At 36.9% G+C, this 20,723-nt stretch overlaps 1 protein-coding gene across 1 annotated transcript in view; it reads right to left on the bottom strand.

Moving 5' to 3' along the window:
• LOC140522474 (uncharacterized) overlaps window positions 1–1,947 on the bottom strand; it is a 64,946-nt gene extending 62,999 nt beyond the window's left edge. Inside the window, exons 1-3 of the mRNA XM_072637906.1 lie at window positions 1,718–1,947; window positions 1,032–1,146; window positions 650–880 (exon numbers count right to left, since the gene is read on the bottom strand). Of these exons, the coding sequence (XP_072494007.1) occupies window positions 650–880; window positions 1,032–1,146; window positions 1,718–1,947 (576 nt within the window). The remainder of the gene's footprint in view (window positions 1–649; window positions 881–1,031; window positions 1,147–1,717) is intronic.
• Window positions 1,948–20,723: the final 18,776 nt, after the last annotated feature.

Below are 20,723 nucleotides of genomic sequence, written 5' to 3' on the forward strand. Positions count from 1 at the left end.
TTCTTCTTGACCAATTAACATTGTACTATCATAGGTAAAGGTTTATATGTAAAGTATTGCAGACAGATATTTGATGGAACCTTTGAATTCTGGGTACCAGACCTAATATAGCATGCAAAGAAAATTCTAGAGAGATAGATGTGGTGGACTGAATGGAGAGCCAAACTCAAAATCAGTGAAACAGAGATTCAAGGCCTGCTGCTGAGACACTTAGAGTGGCTAGGTGAGCCTGGGAAGTCACTTCACATTTCACCATTACAAACCATTCCTTAAGTCACGTTTTCATAACTTTTTGTGTGTGTGTGTCATGCACCCCTTTCCAGAATAATGCTTTTAAATACCTAAAATACAGAGAATGCAAAGGAAGCCAATAACATTGAAAGAACTATAAAATAAATGGTGATTTTTTTTGAAATTAATGGATCCCAGGTTAACAACCCTACTCGAAGATTAAATCTTAGAACAGGCCCTGGTCCAAAGCAGTCGAGGGAAGTTCCTCATTAAGAGTTCCGTTGTGAATGGAGTCTCCTCCCCGTTTTGCCTGGCCATCAGAAAATTCCCAAGGCCAATGAACTTTGACTAGAGATGGATTTTAAGATACTTGCATTAAAGAAATGCTTCCAAGAATATAATGTGCATTGGAAAATACCTGATTTACACATTTGATCTCAGAAAATATTTTCTCACACAAGAGGTAGACTTCTACCTTGTTTTTTGCTTCCATGTCTATTGTATGTCTAAGCAGCTTTGCTGCTATGGCTGTGTTAAGTCCAGAGGCAGCATAGTGAAGTGCAGTGTTGTCATGGGTATCCATCAGAGCAGGGTCTGCACCATAATCCAGCAGGATCCTTGCACACTCCTCCTGCTGACACTGTACTGCCTGTGAATGGAATGTAGAGAAAGAGACAATCAATACTCTAAAAAGTATTTAGTATACTAAAACATCATTAGTGATATTTAAATAATTTAGTAAAGCACATTTTCTTACTCCAAACGCATTCTATAGACCAGCAAGGTTAACTAGGGCATACCTTCATTAAAGATGTCTGATAGTGCTTGTCACGCAGGTTTATTTTGCATTTTCTCTCTACTAAGAGAGACACAACATCTGGATGGCCATTTGCAGAAGCCAGGTGTAGAGGTGTGCTATGAAAATGAGAGCTAAGTCAATGCTTGGTAATTACGAAAATCAAAATTGTACTCTTGTTAGGTACTATACTTGTAACATAAAATGCATTATTGTTACTCCGCCTGAAATCGAAATCGCTGCCCAAATAAATATAAGTGGCCACCCTTCTCACCCGAGGACATCTACAATGTGCATTAGTTCTTCTGACCGGATATGATGAACAAAAACGTCTGGGAAATAAATAGCAGACTCAGAAGAACATTTCACTGGAAGAGAGCAGCATTTGCTCCCACCACGTCACTGAGAAAGAGTAAGTCAGCTGGAAGCAGACTACAAGTAAAAGGAAGGAGTTTCCCCTCCATTAAAAATGGGCAGGCAGGAGGGTCAGGGGTCACCAGCACTCAGAACTTGGGATCCAATCTCCAGGAGGCAGAGCCTGCGCCTGCTCTGGCCCAGGTGCTCAAAGGACAAGTTTTCCAAGGATTAGCCAAGGCACATGCAGACTCGTGGAGGGAGGGTGGAGGAGGGGGTGTCTTACACTGTTCCTGGGGGGGGCCATCCCTTCTCTCACCCCCAGCGCCCTCTCACCGCTTCTCTTTATCCAGATCGTCCACGTGTGCCTGGCCCAGCAGCAGCAGGTGCTGCACCCTGGCCACATCCCCGAAGGAGGCAGCTTTATGGATCTTCCCGAGGTCCTTCATTCTGATGACATAACCGGCACCTGGGACCAAGGGTCGGACCTCGCTGTCTCTCCTGGGAGAGGAGGAGCCAGATGGAGACCGCTCTCTCCTTCTCAAGATTTTGAAAATCTTCCTCATCCTGAGGGCGGGCTTCAGAGATGGTCTGGAGAACTCACTTGGAGACCCTCAGCCTTCTCCGGGAGCTCGCTTACTCTCCAAAACACTTCGATAGTCAGAGACTCCAAGGAAACTGCGTCCAAACAGGGCAACAGTTAGAAAGGAATCGATCCTGGAGATGCTTGGAGCCCTAGCAACGCCTCGAGGGAGACCGAAGTGCGCGTGAGCTTGACAGACGCTCAAGGCATGCGCACGCGCCCAACGGGAAAGATTAAGCCTGCACGAGTGCTCACGTGCCAGGTCCATTAACTCTCTGTTGGAAGGCTCCAAAGGTCATGATCGCGAGGGTGGCTGGGCCCAAGGCTGGCTGCTTCCCCTGCTAGAGGTTCTGCCGGGTCTCGCGCTGGGACAGGATGCATAGGGGCGGGGCTGTGAAGGGGTGGAGGAGACCTAATGGGAAAGCTGGAGCAGCTGGATTCAGAGGACTTGGATTCGAATGTCGAACTCCGGACTGGCTCTGTTGTTTCACTTGGGAAAGCACCTCCTCTCCCAGCCTCAGTTTCTGCGTCTGTAAAAGGAAGAGGTGATTCTCCATAGCCCGCCAAGGGTCTACAAGGCTTTAAGAATTCGTTGACGCCCCGACTGAAAACGAGTAGCATGTTACTACTCTGATGTCTGGTAGCCTAGGTTCCTCTTTGCTCTCATTCTTCCTTTTCCCTTCTGACCTTCAGGAGAGGAGGGCAATGATTCCTCAGGGACAGGCTGCCTGGCACGGGGAGGGTGGAGCTGGCCTTAGACAGGAAGCCCTGGGTTCAAGCCTAGCTTCTGCAAAATTATCATTGCCCTAGATATGTCCTAAGTAAGGGTAGGGGAAGAGTGGGTTGCAGCAGTTTCTTGGAAAAAGTGATGTTCGTTTTAGCTGATCATAAGAAAGGCTACGGTAATAGAATAATACAGTTTAAATCTCGCAAGTTAACAGTTCCATTCACCTCTGGGCTGCAGGGTCCCCGTCCACAAGACTATGATAATAATGGGGGCTACATATTAAGAGGAATATTGATAAGTTAAGAGTTGTGATTATGGTTTGTCCTTCCTTCTGATAGAGGACCTTGACCTCAGTAAGAAGACAACATGACTTATACTTCAACTGGATTGGAGGGAGGGCTGTGCAAAGCCACCAGCTTGATTTTCTCCTCTGGAGCCATCTGAGTCCACTGGCTACATATCGATCAGCATGACTGGAGATGACCCAGCGTGTGCCGAGGAAACTTGTTCGTTTGAAATAAATGTCTTTTCAAATTCTCACTTTGAGTGAGGCAATGCCAGTTCAGTGAAGAAGCCTGTTTAAAAGGTAAATCAAAGGATATCTACTTTAATGGAAATTAAAAAAAAAAATTCAACTCTCTTCTCTCCTGAAGAGAAACAATTATTATTTACATTCACTCTGAAGCCAGGATGGCCAAAAAATACTCATTAAGTGGTACTTCGTCAGCGACCTATAGTTCACTTAATCAGAGGCAGAGTGAATTGAGTTGAAGGCATTATCGTTAAGAAGCGAATCCAACCAGTAAATGTCCGGTAACTATGTAGGTTTGAGTCATGAAATCTCACCTTTCTTTGGGCAGAACCCCCTACAGGAAAGAGGTGATACCCTATGTCGGGGAGAAAAAGAGGAGAGAGGACAGGACGAGCTGAGTAGCCCAACTAGAACTGCTCAGCTGGGTCCCTATTGAGCTAAAGTGAGCTACTCACAGGCTTTGGTATCTCCTTTATTCTTGAGGAGCAATAGAACTTGAAGAAGATGATGACACGGCTTACCACTGAATTGGATTTCAATAAGGAATGGCTGTGCAAAGTCACCAGCTTCACTTTCTCCTCCAGAACCACCAGGGTTCTTTGGCCATATATGAATCAGGATGACTGGAGAAGGCTGAACTCAATTCAGAGACAAGTGATATGGATGAACTAAGAATGAATAAGACAGTTGAGGGACGGCATGATGTCTAATTTCAGATCCGTGAAGAGCTGCTGTGCTGACTTGGGTATCTCTAGAACAGATTGGTCAAATCAGTGATGAAAGGTGCCTAGTTGTGACTTTTATAAGAAAAATGAAAATTTATGGCAATGGAATGGATTGGTTGTGAGACAAGTTCCTTCAGGAGACACTGTCTGACTATGGGTGACTACTACAGACACAATTCTTACATTGACTGCAAGGTTGGACTCTGGAATTTATAATGTCTCTTCCGACAGGGATATTTTCATTCTCTGTATTTGTTTGTATCGTCCTGTTGCAGACTTCCATTAGAATAGATCATGAAAGCTGCCTTGGTTTTGAAGGTACATATAATGCAGAGCAGATTGGCGATCTTTATTGATGTTACCTCAGGAAGTACTTGCAAAGGGGAATACAAACAGCTATGACCACATGGTCTTTGGCTTTTCCCATTTTTTTCCTCTGCAGCTTTCCATTCATGATGTGAAATTTGTACTCTGCACTACTAACATTCATTCTGTTCATTCAGGTCCATGATCACTGGACTTCTGAATACAACAATAACGGATACTCACAAGATGATGTCCTTTTCTCCTCCTCCTCCTCCTCTCCCTTCTACTTTGCCTCCTTCTACTCCTCCTCCTCCTCCTTTTTCTCCTTTTTGTTCTTCTTCTTCTTCTTCTTCTTCTACTTCTTCATCATCAACATCATCATCATCATCATCTTCTTCTTCTTCTTCTTATTCTTCTTCTTCTTCTTCTTCTGTTTCTTCTACTTCTTTTCCCCTTTTCTTATCCCTCTCCCTCTTCCTTTACCTTTAACTTTTTCGCTCACTTTCCCTTTCCCTCTCTCTCTCTCCTCCCCCTCCTTCTTCTCTTTGCTCTCCTCCTTTTTATTCTCCTCCTTCGGTAATGGTAATTTAAATGTAAACATCTTTCCCATTCCTTAATATGATCTGCTGAGGTCACATTCTTCTTTGTCTCCTCCTCCTCCTCCACCTCCTCTTCCACTTCCTTCTCCTAGTCATCAAAAATATCCACCCATCACTTCCTAAAAGAGATCTCAAATTTGAAACTGCAAGGAACATTGTAGTCAAATTCCAGAATTATCAGGTGAATGAGAACATACTGCATGCATTCAGAAAGAAGCAGTTCAAATACCATGGAATTACAGTCAGGATCACGAAGGTCCTTGGAACTTCTACATTAAAAGGTCAGAGGCTTTGGGATATGCTATTCTGTAAGGCAAAGAAGGTTGGACTATATCCAAGGGTCAGGTACCCAGCAAAAATGAGGGTGATCTTTCAGTAAAGGAGATGGATATTAAATGAAAGAAGGGACTTCCAGATCTTCCTGATGAAAGGGCAGAGATTGATGGGAAATTTGACCTTCAAATACAAGACTCAAGGGAAGTATGAAAAAATAAACAAGAAAAACACATTTTAAAAAAATATCAGCTTATTCAATAAGAGAAAACTGTTGACATACCTATGTGGGACAACAATACTCTTCACAATCTTGACCATTTTATCTTTATTCTGACATTTAAAAATCTTGAAAATTTTATCTTTATAATGACATAGACAGAGGCTGTGGGTATAAACTAACAGATGTGACAAAAAAAGGAATTAAGTATCACAAAAAGATTGCAATGGGAGAAGGGCAAAGGAGGACGCAGAAAACTGTAAATTACTCCACTTAAGGAGACACAAAAATATATGACTGTAAAGGGAAAGAAGGGAGGGAGATGAGCATTGTTTTTACTTTGCTCTCATTAGATATGATTCAAGAAAGGAAGAACATACTCAGTTAAGTATGGAACCTAACTAGGCTCAGAAGCAGTAAGAAGAGGAAGGGGAAAGAAAAAGGACGGGGTCTTTAGAAGGGAAGGAAGACAAAGGGAGCACCTCTGCCCTTTCTGAGAATCAGAAAGGGGCAGCTCATCAGTGTCACTAATACCTACAGGGAGGAAGGAATGCAACCAATAGAAGGTGATATCTCAAACAAATTTCTTTCCTTCCTTCATTAATTGATTTCATCCGTTTCTGCTTTCATAGGCAGAGGGAAAGAGTGATAAAATGCATGATAATAATTTGATCGATTTCACGATGTTGTCTCACACATGTTCCATGAAAGAGAAGGAACATAAGGATTTGTAACAGGAATAACTTTCAGTTAGATTTCTAAAATAAGGCTCCTTCCATTACAATGATTCAGTAATTGACATTCATCATTGCTCTGTATGATAAAAAATCAAGTTCCTCAAATGCCAGATTTAGGATTTTGCATTTCTTTTATCCAAAATCGATTGGAAGTAAATCATTTAGCAAGTAAATCATTTAGCCCTTAGTAGTCCTTTGCCGCCTGGGTACTGGAGTGCTCCCTATTCATGCTCTCCTCGTGACTTTATAGAAGGAATCTCATAGAATGGATCTTCTAAGCATTTTGAGATAGCTTTTCCACCTATCCTGAATGGGGCCCAGTTTGCTTGAACTGATGGCACTGCAACATCAAATTTTTATACTTTGAACTCAATAATTCTTCCACTATTCTTTTGAAATTTGATGGTAAAGGAAGTTTAGGTTACAATCTACTGACCACACTGCGGGTCTCACTTTTCCCATCCTTAAAAGAGATGTTCAGACTAGAAAACTTCTAAAAGTTTTAAATCAATGATAAAATGAAAATGCTACAGTTCTCCCAGAAAAGAGCTGTTTCTCAAGACGTGTATTAGGAAAGTTTAAGACAGTCATCATTTCATTGGTTTGCAGCTAAGATGATTGTACCAGAATAATGACTCTAAATATAGGACAAATTCTTATCTTCAACACCTAAGAGGAAAGTAACTTTTGCAAAAGAGTGTTAGACTTCGAGTATGAAGAGCCCTAGATTGAAATACTGCTACTAAAACCTACTGAGTGTGATGATATGGGCGGGGGGGAGGGAACATTTAACAAGTTCTCCTCACCTAAGTTCGATTCTGTAAAATGAATTGAACAATATGAATATTGCCCTCATAAGTGTGTTGCCAGTCTGAAGTGAGATAATGCAATGAAAGTCATTTGCACAGAACCCTACTATGCCTGTGCAAATAGTAGGTATTGTTACCTTTGTCATTACTGTAGGATGAATCAGTGTGGTGTCCCATCGATAGAGCAAAGGAAATGAAATATGCTGAAAGGCAGACAGTTTTACAGGCCTAAAAATCCAACCCACATCTTCAGATTGATGAAGCACCTTGAAGACCTATTCTTTGGGAAACCTGAGTCTGACCGAAATGTGAAATACGTGCAACTCCCTCGATTTACTTTTTCTCCGTATGCTTCTTGGCCCCTTGGAGTTTGTTTTGAATTACTAAGGAAAACTCAGAATATACAATTTAATCTTGAATAGCATTTTTTCCCCTTTTAATTGTATTCAGGTCCCGAATGATAGTAATGAAAAAGAAAAATATCTGCTGGACAAAATTGGAACCCTACAGTACAAAGTTGCTATGCTCAAACTGGAGCTAAATACAGTAAAAATTAAAGATCATGCAAAAGAAAATCAAGATCCAGAAGAAACTGAGGTTTGAAAAGAAAAGAAATATGGGCTTCAAGAGGAATTACAACTGAATGAAGGAGCAGTAACAAAAATCATATCCCAGTAGAGTGGACAAGTAAATGTTCGGACAGCTGAGAATGTAGTGTTGAACACTAAGGTAGAGAATGCAACAAAGAAAAATAGGAAAGGCTTGAGACAGAAACGAAATCATACCACCCCTTCTACTATTGAGGTCATGAACAAAGTGAGACATCGAAACTAGCCTTTGGACATACCTTTCAGGGAGAAAGAGATGAGTGACTTCATTTACAGGACAAACTAAACCATAACTTGTCTAGGTTAGGGAAAGGCAATTGTGTCCTTTGTCAAGAGCTCTCTACACCTAAAAGTAAAGGCAACAGTGTAAAAAAATGAGCTGTACCATGTACATGACTACCTTAGAGAAACGATAGCCATTTTGGAAAGCACACAGAGAGAAGTAAAACAGGCCCAACATAACGCAAAGAAACTTGAACACACAAAGCAAGTGTAAAAAGAAAAACTGAACAAATATATTGTCAAACATAAATCTATCCAAGAAAGATTAGCTTACATCTGGAGTGAAAATATATTACTTCAACAACAGCTTGAAGATACGCAAAACAAAGGCATCATTCAAGAACAGGTATGGAGTGATGACCAGGTAGAATGTATTGATGTCTTCAGCAAAGTTCGTGTTGATACTGAAAAACAAATTTTTAAGGTAGAAGAGAGAAATAAAGAGGTAATCAGTGAATATAATCCCTTAAGAGAACAAATGTGCAAATATGAAAATGGGAAAGCAGAAAAAGAGATAGCTCCTTATTTGTCATAGTTTGATAAGCATTTTCTTTTTAAAATGAAAATCAAAGTAATTTTAATCAAGATAAAAGAAGATTTGAATTTTCAGCCTGCAGATGATACAACCTTTCATTGAAAAAATACTGATATGTAGGAAAGGAGAATGAGAAACAATAATACGATGAATATGCTACTAAAATAATAATGTAGCACTGTGTAATAAAATATGAACCGAATCATTATAAGAAAAAAATAATTAAACAGAATGTAATAGAATATAGATATTTAAATAACTAAATGGAAATAATTTCAAATATGAAACTGATAGAATAAAAATAAAATTAAAAAGAAAAGTATGAAAATAAAATTTAAAAATCATCTTTCAAATAAGATGACTCTTTTTGATAATGAAATTATGTAGCCCATGAAATGTGGCTTTCATAAATACACGTAGGGTTAATCCCTTGTGCATAAATACTGATGAATTGATGTCTCTAATAATATGCCTACTTTTCCATTTTAATTCTGCCATGGAATAAATTACATGAAATGCTATACCTGAAGAAAATCCTGAAAAATTATGCTAGCAATTATGGAATAATTGAAATGGTACATCTGAATTTTGATTGTGTGGAATAATATAGTTACACTTTTCATAATTACTTGAAAATATTTATCAGTCGATCTATGTTCAATTCAAAACACTTGGAAATAATTTTAGAAATATTAATCCCTGGATCATATTTTTAATGTTATTCCAAATGCTGTCCACTATGTCCCTTTAAAATTTAGGACGGTGATGCTGTTCAAAGATATTATGATTCTGCATTAAGGATAAGTATTTTTTCTACATTAATATTTCCAATTAAAAAATGTTCTTTGCATTGCCACTCCATATTTTTATCTCACTATTTTTTCTCTGTTTTACTAACACTTCTTGCTAAATGCACACAATTGTAGTTTCTTGAATGATTGCCTTTTATTTTTTGAAGATGGTTAGTCTTTTGTGGTATAATAGCAGTTCTTATTATTTGAGATTTCTTCGCACATGCAGTGGGAGGCCAGACTACAACAAATTGTGCTGGGTAAAAAAAATTTCGTATAATAATATATATATTTAATTTTAATATATACGATCATGTGATTGAATCTCATGATTTCATGCTAGAACTTAATTTGTTTTTAGGCATTCAATTCATTATGCCAATTTTTCCTTTCACAATTTTATATTGGCTTCCTTTAGTTTATGTTTCCTTTCTAAAACTTCCTAGACTTTAGTTAAATTTTTTTTTACATGATACTTAATTTTATCTAATGATGGAAAAATATTAATTTCTTTTGCTTTTCAGTTTTATTTGCTATTAATAATATGTACAATAATTTATTGTCTAGTGAAATAAATAGGATTTTATAGCATATCTGTATATATCTATAAAAATACAACTGTGTATTGGTGTTGTGTGTAAATACACACACGTATGTATGCAGTTTTGCTACATTAGGGCATGAAATGAAATGAAATGATTTCCCTTTACTTAAGTGGTGGAATTAACATATTTTCCCCTTTTTCTGCCTATTGACTGCAGCCAAGAGCGTACTTCCTATTCTAGCAGAAAAAGGAATGGAATTGTATGTTTGCCAAGGACAGTTCAAGATGTGAATGATAGCGAATGATCTTTTTTTCTGTTTTTCTTTTCTTTTTTCTTTTTTTTTTCTTTTGGCTTCCAGAAATCCAAATCAATCTGTTCATGTGTTTTTACCAAGCTTGACTAGCGTATCAGTGCACATGTTCATCCTTCAGGGAAAACTATGGGAGTAAAGAAAACGCAATTTTTACAATAGATGTCCTTATTCAAATAAAGTACTCTACCTTTTTGAAAAATGGAAAGAGAAACCCTAAAGTTTCTATGTAGAATAGGAACCTATAAATTCTTCCTTTCCATTGCCCCATCTTCCATGTGAATTGCACTAACACAAATTTTAGCCCCTAGGTGGCCTTGGAGGTGTTGTAAATCTCAGAAAGTGGTAATGGGGAAATAGGGCTGAATGCATGACTTTATGAGGAGTATACCGAGAATGTAGGAAGATAGCCTTTGATCCATGCTGAATGAAGGATGGGTGGTATAGTCAAAAGAGCTGTGTAATCTCAGGAGCCAAATTGCACTTCATTTCTCTATTAATTGCAACCGTTATGGCTGTGCGTAACTCATTTGGCCTCTGTGGTGTAGCTTTTCTCATCTGCAAAATGAGGTGGTTGTATTCACTAGTCCCTGAGAATATTTCTAGTTCTAAATCTACCAAAAGTGTGAATACATTAATGAAATTATGTTGCATGTCATAATGTTTATATCTGTTAATTTTTAAGGTTTATTCTTCTTATATAAGCTGATATGAATTCATGAACTAATTAATAGAAACAATGCGAACATATTTCTATTAGGTTACAGTAAGAAAGCTTCAACTAGAACTTACTCATTCAAAAAAACATGCAGGACAGAAGCTTAACTAGAGGGTAAATCACTTTTTTGAAATAATTTGAGGGATATGAAACAAAACTGCAGAAGGAAATACATCAAACTAAATGCAACCTATGTATTCAAAAAGTCAATAGTTGCTCATTGATTAATGGAAAGTGTTTTCAATGTAACTTCAGTTTTTACCATTATTATCTGAACACTGCGTCTGTTGTTCAAATGGACATAAAACAAGATTGATAAACTCCACCATTTCTACTCTTCAACTGGGATAATTATATTCACTCTTTAGGTGTTTGACAGTTTTGTTTTTCTGTCCTTATGCAAAGAATGAGATAGTTTTCCAAGTAACAGTACTAACTAAGTCATTTCCATCACTTTATATTTGGAAATTCCTTAATCTTTATTTTCTCATTTAATCCCCATAACAGTTCTGTGAAGTGGAAGTTGCTTACTTCTAATCAAACCACTTGAATAAGAGAAAAATGATATTTCTTCATAATTTGTAAATATATAACTTGTGCATGCCAACGGACATTGAGAATTAAATTAATTAGATGAATAATCTTATTAATATTCTCTAATTTATTCGTAATGATCTCACCGTGTTGCTTTGCATCTCCACAACTTCAGTCATGCTCTTCTTCTTGCTTAATTATACTTCCCCATTTCTGCTACCTATCCATAATCTATCTGTTCCTCAGCACCCTGATGCACGAATACCTCTTTCACCTCCAAGATCCTTTTGAATTCCAAAAGAATGATTCTTTTGCTACATGTCTTTTTGGACTTTTCAGTCCTATTGATTTCACAGTCTTCTGAATTCCACTTTTCATCTCATACCACATGATTTCCTATTTAACTGTGTACTGATAGCCTTATGTTGTTCCTGTTATCAACCTACCATTCTGTGTGCCTAAGGCTTGTTTCCTCAACTAGACTGTAATTCCTTCAGGACATGGATTGTTTATAAAACGTCATCTTCCATAGAATTTGTTTTTCACAGCTTGTTGGAAACAAAAGTCATGGTCATTATTGTAGTAGTAGTGGTGGTAGTGGCATTAGCAGTAGTAGTCATCTTCATAGTGGTAGAAGAAGAAGAAGCTAAGTAAATGTTTATTTCTTGATTTTACCCTGAGTTGAAAGTGTAGCTAACATTAAAATTGTTCCAAGGTCATATGTGGACTGTATTTGGAATAGTCCACTTTGAGTCTTTCTAGTCTCATTTTTTATTAGTTCCCAATTCCCTAGAGTCTCCCAGTGGCAAAATAGAAATTCAATAAAAAATGTTTTACTGTTACTATTAATAGCACTACTACAAGTACTACTACTACAACCACCACCAATACTACCACTACTACTTCTACTACTACTACTAAAACTACTAGTACTAGTACTGCTACTACTACTACTACTACTACTACTACTACTACTACTACTACTACTACTACTACTACTAAAATTATTATAATAAAGGCTAAGGAAAGCATAGAAGAGTTTGACAGTCAAGTTCCCTAAAATGTTCCCTTTGTTATTGCAAAATACATTTCTCTGTTATCAGTTGTGTTTCACATTTATGTGCTTTTAAATGTAATATATTCATCATTACACCAGCCAAAAATTACAGAAATATATATACTTGGTATCCTTCAAAACCTATTTTCAGTCTTGTACCCATTTTCAATGGTAAAGTAATAGAAATCTATGCCAGCACACTGAAAAATAAAATTTTCGACGACGAGGTTGTTCTCTGCTTGGAGGTACGTTGCTGGAATTATGGATAGAATGTTGGCCTGGGGTTAGAATGACCTGAAAAATATTTCTAAGTCTCAGAAATCAATACTGGAATAAAATATGTTTTGTTTCCCAATTAACTCCCCTACCACCCATTCCTTTTATTACCGTCGCATTCTTTTTGGGACACATTGATTAAAATATTAGCCTTCCAAAACTTTTGTCCTTAGGCTACAATTGGGAAGGTACGTGTGAACTGAGCAGTAGAAGGTATAGCAAGGAAGCACTAAGTTAGAGTCCATCTTTGGCATTATGACTTAACTCACATGATTGCCTTCCAGGGAAAACTGGCATCATTTCTTCCCTGTCTAATTTCCCTGACTATGCTGGCAACTAAGTTTTTACTACATAAGAATTAATCCAAATTACTGTTTCCTCCTTTTTCAACACTTCATCAAATAGTGAATGCCGGTTATGTGAATTAAACTATGGTTAATTCTGACCAGGTTACAAATACTATGTGTAAGACATGTCCTCTTTCCTTGTAGAATATGCACTTTCACTGGGAAGCCAATGCAGAATAGTGGAAGTTCAGTTATAATACAAGGTAAGATATAAAGAACTACTCACTGAATGGTATATATGTAAATATTTATAAAAAGGAGAGACCACTATAGTCGGGGGTTAGAGGAGGTGGTAGTTAAGCCAGTCCTGTTCTTCCCTACACAAAAAATGGTCAATGAAAATTTGCAAAGTTAGCAATTCTACTGCAAGAACAGTTGCCAAATAGCTACATTTACTGTGTAGTATATATTTGCATGCATAATATCTATTGATACGATACATATATACTAAGAAATACCTGCACTTGAAGGTGACTTTTCCAACATCCCCAGGCTTGGCTCAGCCCCTTGCTGTCCATATGAGTTTTCACAAAGGGTTTTCTGTCTTCAGGCCTTGGTTTCCTCATTTTCAAAATGTTCTAATTGACTTTTCATGTTAGGGACTGTCTATATTTACATCCACTAAAGGAACATTATAAATGCAGCTTTGCAGTCTAATAACATTAAATGATATCATTTGTATTGTGTGGAGTAGGACCTTTAAATACTTCGCTAGCTCCTTTATCCAGATCTGCAACTAAAATTACAAAGACACAAAAACACATCAGTGTAAAACGTTTTTCAAAAGAAATTTACTTACGTTTTAGATTTTGGATTATATTGGTGGAAGCTATCCGGCTTTCTACAAATATTAAAACATAACCAAAACTCATTTGGGGAATATTGTACAATGAAGTTATATTGATGAAGAGCTGATCTTGAATATGCATCTCTTGCAATAGGGATGAAAAGATAAGTTAGGCTACTGTTTCTCTGCTTTTGTTTTTTAAGAAAATGTTGTTGGATGACATCAAGAATTCTTTTTAGATTTATTTCCTTCTCTGTGATTCAAAATAGTTTAAGGCACTTGGTCAAAATTAATACTTTTTAATTATATAATATTTGAGCTATAAAGAGTTTGACTCAACTATCCTGCTCATTCACACAGATTAAAAAAAAAAACTTTTGGAAACAAGTAAAAAGAAATCTGGAGAATCTGAAAAAGGAGATTTTCTTGACAAGGGGGAAGTGTTGCAAGTATAATCTGAAAGGGATAGACAAATTAATAGGTTGAAAAATAAGGTAATCCATAACATAGAAGAATGTGAAATATCTTCTCTTTATATTCCTCTTGAAGTAGTTAGAACATGTAGCAGGTCATTGGAGAGCTACATCCTTGAGATTTACATCTTCCCCATGACTGGAAAGCAATACTTTCTGTTTAAGTCCTAGTCACATGTTTCTTGCTCCTCTTAGGAACTCAGTAGATAAGTTGGGGAATTTATATTTACATGAATCTTCTAGGCTCCAGTGACTTTCTATCTAGATTTGTATGTTAGAAATTTTTCACCTTCTGCCATTATAAAATTCATGTCCAATAAAATGTATCTAAATATAGTGTGTTAAAAGCACCTATCAAGGATTTTCAAATTGTCACGTGTGAGAAATATCAAGCTTGTTTTGCTCATCAGTGGAAACTGCAAAGACACAAATATTGATTTCACGTATACACAAATTTTCTAAGAATTGGAGTCTTCCCAAAAGGAGATAGACTGTTTGAAGAAAGCAAATGATGGAAAGCCTTTCATGTGCAGTCTTTCCAGGGCTCTTAGAAATTCTGAGCTCCCTCTCATTCTCCGCTTCTCTAATCCTGAAGATAAAAAAATATCCCCGACAAGGAGGACTGCATCATAAAGTATTCGGAAACTATTTGAAAAGAGATTTGAAAATTACCAAAAATAGGTGAAACAAAATTTGATTGCAAGATGATTACCGCTAATATTAAGAAACTTCATAATACAACATAGAGTTAAAAGTGAAGGACTTTCTCTATGAAAAAAGGGCTCGTGTTGGTTTAAGGGAAGGAAAGACTCTAGTAGTCTAAAGATTTTCATTTCATTCCTCCAGTAAGTGGGTGAAAACCTTTTTAGTGCACTATGTCCTCTGCATCGCTTTTCTATTTTAGGGAATCAAAGACCTTCCCCCAGCATGAAGAATAAGAAATTGACTCATTCATCTTAAACTCTTTCTTTTCTTCTTCTTCTTTTTCTAATTTTCTTTGTTTACAGTGTTGTACAGTCATATACATATAACTTAGATTTTTTTTTCCTCTTCCCTCCTGCTCCTTTCCCCATGGGTTTATCAAGCAATAGATTGCTACATTCCTTGACTTTGTGACTTGTGTGTCTAACTTATTCCCCTGATCTAAGATTCTGTTTCTTAGCCACGTGGTTTTCATAGTTATTGCTTTATTATATAATTTGAGATCTGGCAGAGATAGGCCACCTTCCCGAGCATTTATTTCATTACCTCCCTTGATATTCTGGACCATTTGTGCTTCCAAATGAATTTGGATATTATTTATTCTATTTCTAGAAGTTATTTATCTTGTGTTTGGTATGCCACTTAATAAGGAAATTAATTTAGGTTGAATTGTCATTTTTTAAATATTTTATCTGATTTAAACTTGATCTGATTATTTGGTGTCATGGGCAGAAGGGAGGAAAATCAAGGAGGGAGAAAAGTTTGGAACATAAAATTTTACAATAGTGAATTGCCAGGCCTAGAGGCCTGTGTGGGCTACCCGAGTCTTCTTACCTTACCTCCGAGGTCTTCGGTTGGCCAAAACCGGATGCTCATATGAGACAAAGGACGTTCCAGAGTCGAACAAGGGTTGAGCTTTATTTCAGGGTCTAGTTACAAGTGCAGGGGAGTCTTCCTTAGGAGGAAGAGCGGGAGATTTCCTAAGGAGGCTAGGATCTTAAGGGATTGGAAGTAGAAGTACAAGCGGGGAGAGAGGGGGAGGGGAGAGAGGAAAGAAGAAAAGCGGAACCTACTGTCCTCTTGGCTCCTCACGTGCTAAGAGAGCTTTCAGGCTTCCTCAATCCTACTTAACCTTCAGCCGCACAGTTTGCATCTGAATACCGTGCTGTTAGGTAACTAGGTGTGCCCAGATCCGGGACAATCTCGAGGGCGGGGAGATCTCTCTCCCATCACGTTTCTCACGGGAAGAGGCGGAATTACTCGAGATACTTCGGTTCACCTCGATTCCCTGCCGTTCCCTGGGGGGGTCTCGTGAGAGCTCTAAGATTTAGAAGTCCCACTTTTACCCACCCGAGACCGTCCACAGGGATTTGAACTTCCAATCCCAACCGTGAATGTTGAGAACTATACATGTAATTGAAAAGAATACTACTAAGAGTATTAATGAAAACATTAGAAGACTATTTGAATGTGAGTTACTAGTTTTATTAAAAAAGAGAATGAAATACCAGAGAATTAATAATTAAACAACTAAAATGTGACTACATTTTGTTCATTTGTACATTTGTTCAACATCAAATCATCTTAACCACATATGTAGAAATATGCCACTTGCATTTTGTTGAGTATTCTTTTGCTGTGGTCAATCAAATATTAGAATCATAAAGCTTGAGGTATAAGAGATTTCAGAGGACATCTCAACCAACGCCATTATTTGAGATATGAGAAAAATGCAGGTGAGGAATGTCAACTGACTATCCACATTCATACTAGAAATATGAGGCATGGGATTTGAATCCAAATGATCTGACTTCAATCTGTGTTTTTTTTCCCCATTAAAGAGTGCCTGCTTCTCTTAATTTAAAGCATTAAGTATAATAGAATATTTTCCAACTCCTGGACATGTAGGCCTCGGTCTTCAGCCTTTCTCTGAACAGAATGTGTTATTAGTGGTCATGTGGCTCTCAGATTCAGAGTAGAAGCCGAATGCTCAGGTTTTTTAGCAGCTTTTCCATTTTTCATAGACTGATTTTCCATGTGTGTAAAGAATATTTTCAAAGAATTGTCAGAAAGAAAACAAAAGAATGCACCTTTCCTCCTTACGTAATACAGAAAGCTTTCAATGGTCCTGGAAAGCTTTGGTAACAGGATAGGGGTGCTGGGGAAGGGATTTTACATCTTCTGAAAAATTGATCAAAAAATCATTCTTTAGATAGGGTGGGAAGGTACATATATGGGAAGAGATTGTAAAGTCAAACGACTTATTTAAAAACATCTAGGTCAGCCTAATGTCTGCTTTATTATTAATTGTTATATGTCCCTTTAGCTTGCATAGATTATTATTTCAAATAGGGTAGATATATTTTCAATGTTTCTGCAGTGGAGGAAAGTGGCATTTATGATCTAACGATTAACAAATTATGAGATAAAATTTTGCATGTCCTTAAGGAGACAAGTGATTGAAGTGTTTAAAAAGATAAAATGAACAATTAAAGAGCATTTGTTTGTCATGCTGTAGACTCGTATTTCTGTGATATAAAATCGTGATGAGGAATAGGGACAATATCTGTAAGGGTAAGAAGTGTACAGAGAAGTGTAACACAACTGAAAACACAGGAAGGAGGCAGCTTATGAAGTTATTGAAAAACCAAGCAGAGGATTTTGTATTTGATCTCAGAGCTAAAAACGAGCCAGTGGAATTTAATGTGTAGAGAAATGAAATGATTAGAAGATTTAGCATTTAGGAAGACCACTTTGTCTGCAGAATAGGATATGGACTTTAAGAAGGTAGTGACTGGAGGCCAGCAGATCCACTAAGAAGGTTCCCGAATAGTCCAAGAGCCAGTCGATGAGGGTCTGTATGAAGATGATGGGATATATACAAGAGAGGATGTTTAAGGTAGAAACAAGACTCGGTAAGAGATCTGATATGTGGTATAAATGCAAAGAAACAGTCCAAGTGATGCCAAGGTTATAAGCCTCAGTGACCGGAAAACTTTACCTAGTGTAATATAGTTCCTACAATAAGGTCCAAAAAAGAAAAGAAACTGCCTCAACCAGTAAAAGTTTCTCTTCCTTGACGAAGGTAATATAAGTTTGGAATGCACGATCCTTTTAAGGTTATTAGTACAACGAACTCATAGATAGTACAAAATAATTCATGACAAATGCTTGAGAAATTTGAATGAATCCCTTCGTGAAGTCAGAAAGGGGAAAAATAACTCTGATGCAGGATAGATCTTTTATGTCCAAGGAATTTCAAAGTGTTTTTTTTAAGTAACGCATTAGCTTTTTAAGAAAAACAGATATTGCACTTTGGATATGAAGAATTACTTTAGAACTGTTGAAATTTTTATTACAACTCAAAGGTTCTTAATCTGTATTTTAAGAGTCTATGTGAATGTTCAAAAGGCTAACAATGTGCTATATTTCAAAAGGCATTGGTTATGAAGGTCACAATGGAATCTTCAGAGCTAATCAAGTATAAGTCATTTACAAAGACATCCAGAGAAACGAAATGACTAAAGTTACATATCTGATCAAAGTTCCAATTTCCTATGCAATCATTTTTCTCTTACACCTATACCTCTTGCTCATCAAAATGTTTAAGGTGTGTCATCCTATTATGATTAATCATAGAGAGCAACAAAAATAAAGAAATGAGACAGGAGTTTTAGTAATTCCTGAATATTTTAAAGTAAATCGCAGATTCTTCAATGTAACAACTTCTGAATTCCTAACATTCCTATTAATCTGAACCTGCTCTCCCACAGCTACTCTTTCCCCTCCACCCTTACCCTTGTTGTAAGCTTAAGGAGAAAAACGATTAGGAGCTTTTTTTTTTCCATTGGAGCAGCGATGCAAAGAGTGGTATTAGATATTGCAGTCTGCTGAGATGAGGATATAGACTTCTCTTTTCATTTTCTGTTTTTCCCCATACTTCCCATCACTAGTTCCATTATGGGTACAAAATTAGAAAGTTCATTTGATTTGGGCATTGATCGTCTAATAGTCTCAGTGAGTGGATCAAACATTGCTCAGAAAAGAGTTACAAGACACTAGCGTACATATATTCTGTTAGGTTGTATTGCATTACATTGCAATATATTATAGTTATTTTTATATTTTGTTATGTTACATCACGTTACATCACATCACATCAAATGACATCACATTACATCATCACATGATGTATTCTGTCATATTTTATGATATCTTTTTATTATATCATATATTATAATTGTATTATGCCATATTATATAGCATCATATTAAATCATATGGAACTTATCATATCTCATTAACTTATTATATTTACTATATCCTCCCATTTATTCAGCACCTCAAAATGCTATTATTTACAAAGTTCACTCCTCAGAACAACTCAGTGAGATAATATATAGAAATTGATGTAGTAGACTATAAGGAAATATGCAAGAGAGAGTGAGGAAATATGAAAATTCTACTCTGAAGAATTTAACAAGATTCACCACCGTCGCACGGGCTAATGGCAGTGATAAATTGGAAAAGGGGAATTGTAACACAAACTACGTGCGAAAATATACCTAAGAATCAAGAACTCAAAGTGACCACTCAAAAGTCTTACACCTATATAACATGAATATTTTCCTTAGTCGAGTAGGAAGACAACAAATATAGTGAACATTCATACACTCACTCACTCTCACACACACACACACACACACACACATTCAGAGACATACACACACATGGAGACATTGATACCTTATAAGAAAGGAAATCATGGGTTACTGTCATAATAATTACTTAATAACGAATTATCTATATGTGGTTTAATCATGTTCTTGGTAGAGGCTAATCTTGGTAGATAAAAGCAGTAGAATTATCTTTGAAGAAAAAAAAGGGATATAGCATGGAATTACATCAGCTGCAACACCAGAAATATAAACATTCAATGTCAAGTATTTTGAAATGGTCAAAGGGAAAGATATAGACCCTCATCTATTTCTTTTTAAAATTCATTTCTTCAATATATTTTGCTTTCTTCCATCACCAGAATTTTTCCTAGTGTCCTTTCCTGTACCTCCAGAGCCATCTCACATAAAAAATAGTATTTTCAAAGTAAACTATAACAAAGAGAACAGCTAGGAAAAGTTCAATTTAACAAATAAATCTGGAAACATAACCAATATTCCACACTGATGAACTTCCCACCAGTGTAAATGAGTGAGGTGGGAGTGCCATTTTAACTCTTCCTTGGGGACAGGCTTGTTTGTCATTCTACCACATTCACTTTTGATTATTTTGTGCTTGTGGTTTCATTTACATTACCATAGTCCAAGTATATATTGTTTTCCTGGCTCTGATTTCTTCACTCTGAGTCAGATCATGCAAATGTCTCCATGATTCTTTGTTTTCATGATATTTGCAGTTTATTATAGCACAGATAAATATCTGACTACATTCATGTACCACAATCTGTTTAATTATTCTCCAATTCTTTGGCATCTACTTTCTTTTCGATTCTTTTCTATGACAAAAATTAGTGCGATAAATATTTTTTTATGGATGAGGACTTGATTCTTGTCAAAGATCCTAATAGTGTAATATCTGGCTCAGAAAGTGTGAATGTCATACCCTCTTTATTTGCAAAACTCCAAACTGCTTTCCAAAATGATTGAACTACTTTGCTGCTCTACCAGCACTATACCTCTCTGCTTACCTTCTTACAATCCCATACCTTGCTTTCTGAGAGTAGCTTGATGCTTTGTGAAGTCAAAATACTTACCACAATGAGAATGTCCAATAACTTGATTTTCTTGCCCGTCAGAGATGGCCAGGGAAGGGAAGGGCAGCATAGAGTTAGACTACAAGCCCAATTGTAA

The sequence above is a fragment of the Notamacropus eugenii genome, chromosome 2, assembly GCF_028372415.1.
Source record: "Notamacropus eugenii isolate mMacEug1 chromosome 2, mMacEug1.pri_v2, whole genome shotgun sequence".
NCBI lineage: Eukaryota > Metazoa > Chordata > Mammalia > Diprotodontia > Macropodidae > Notamacropus > Notamacropus eugenii.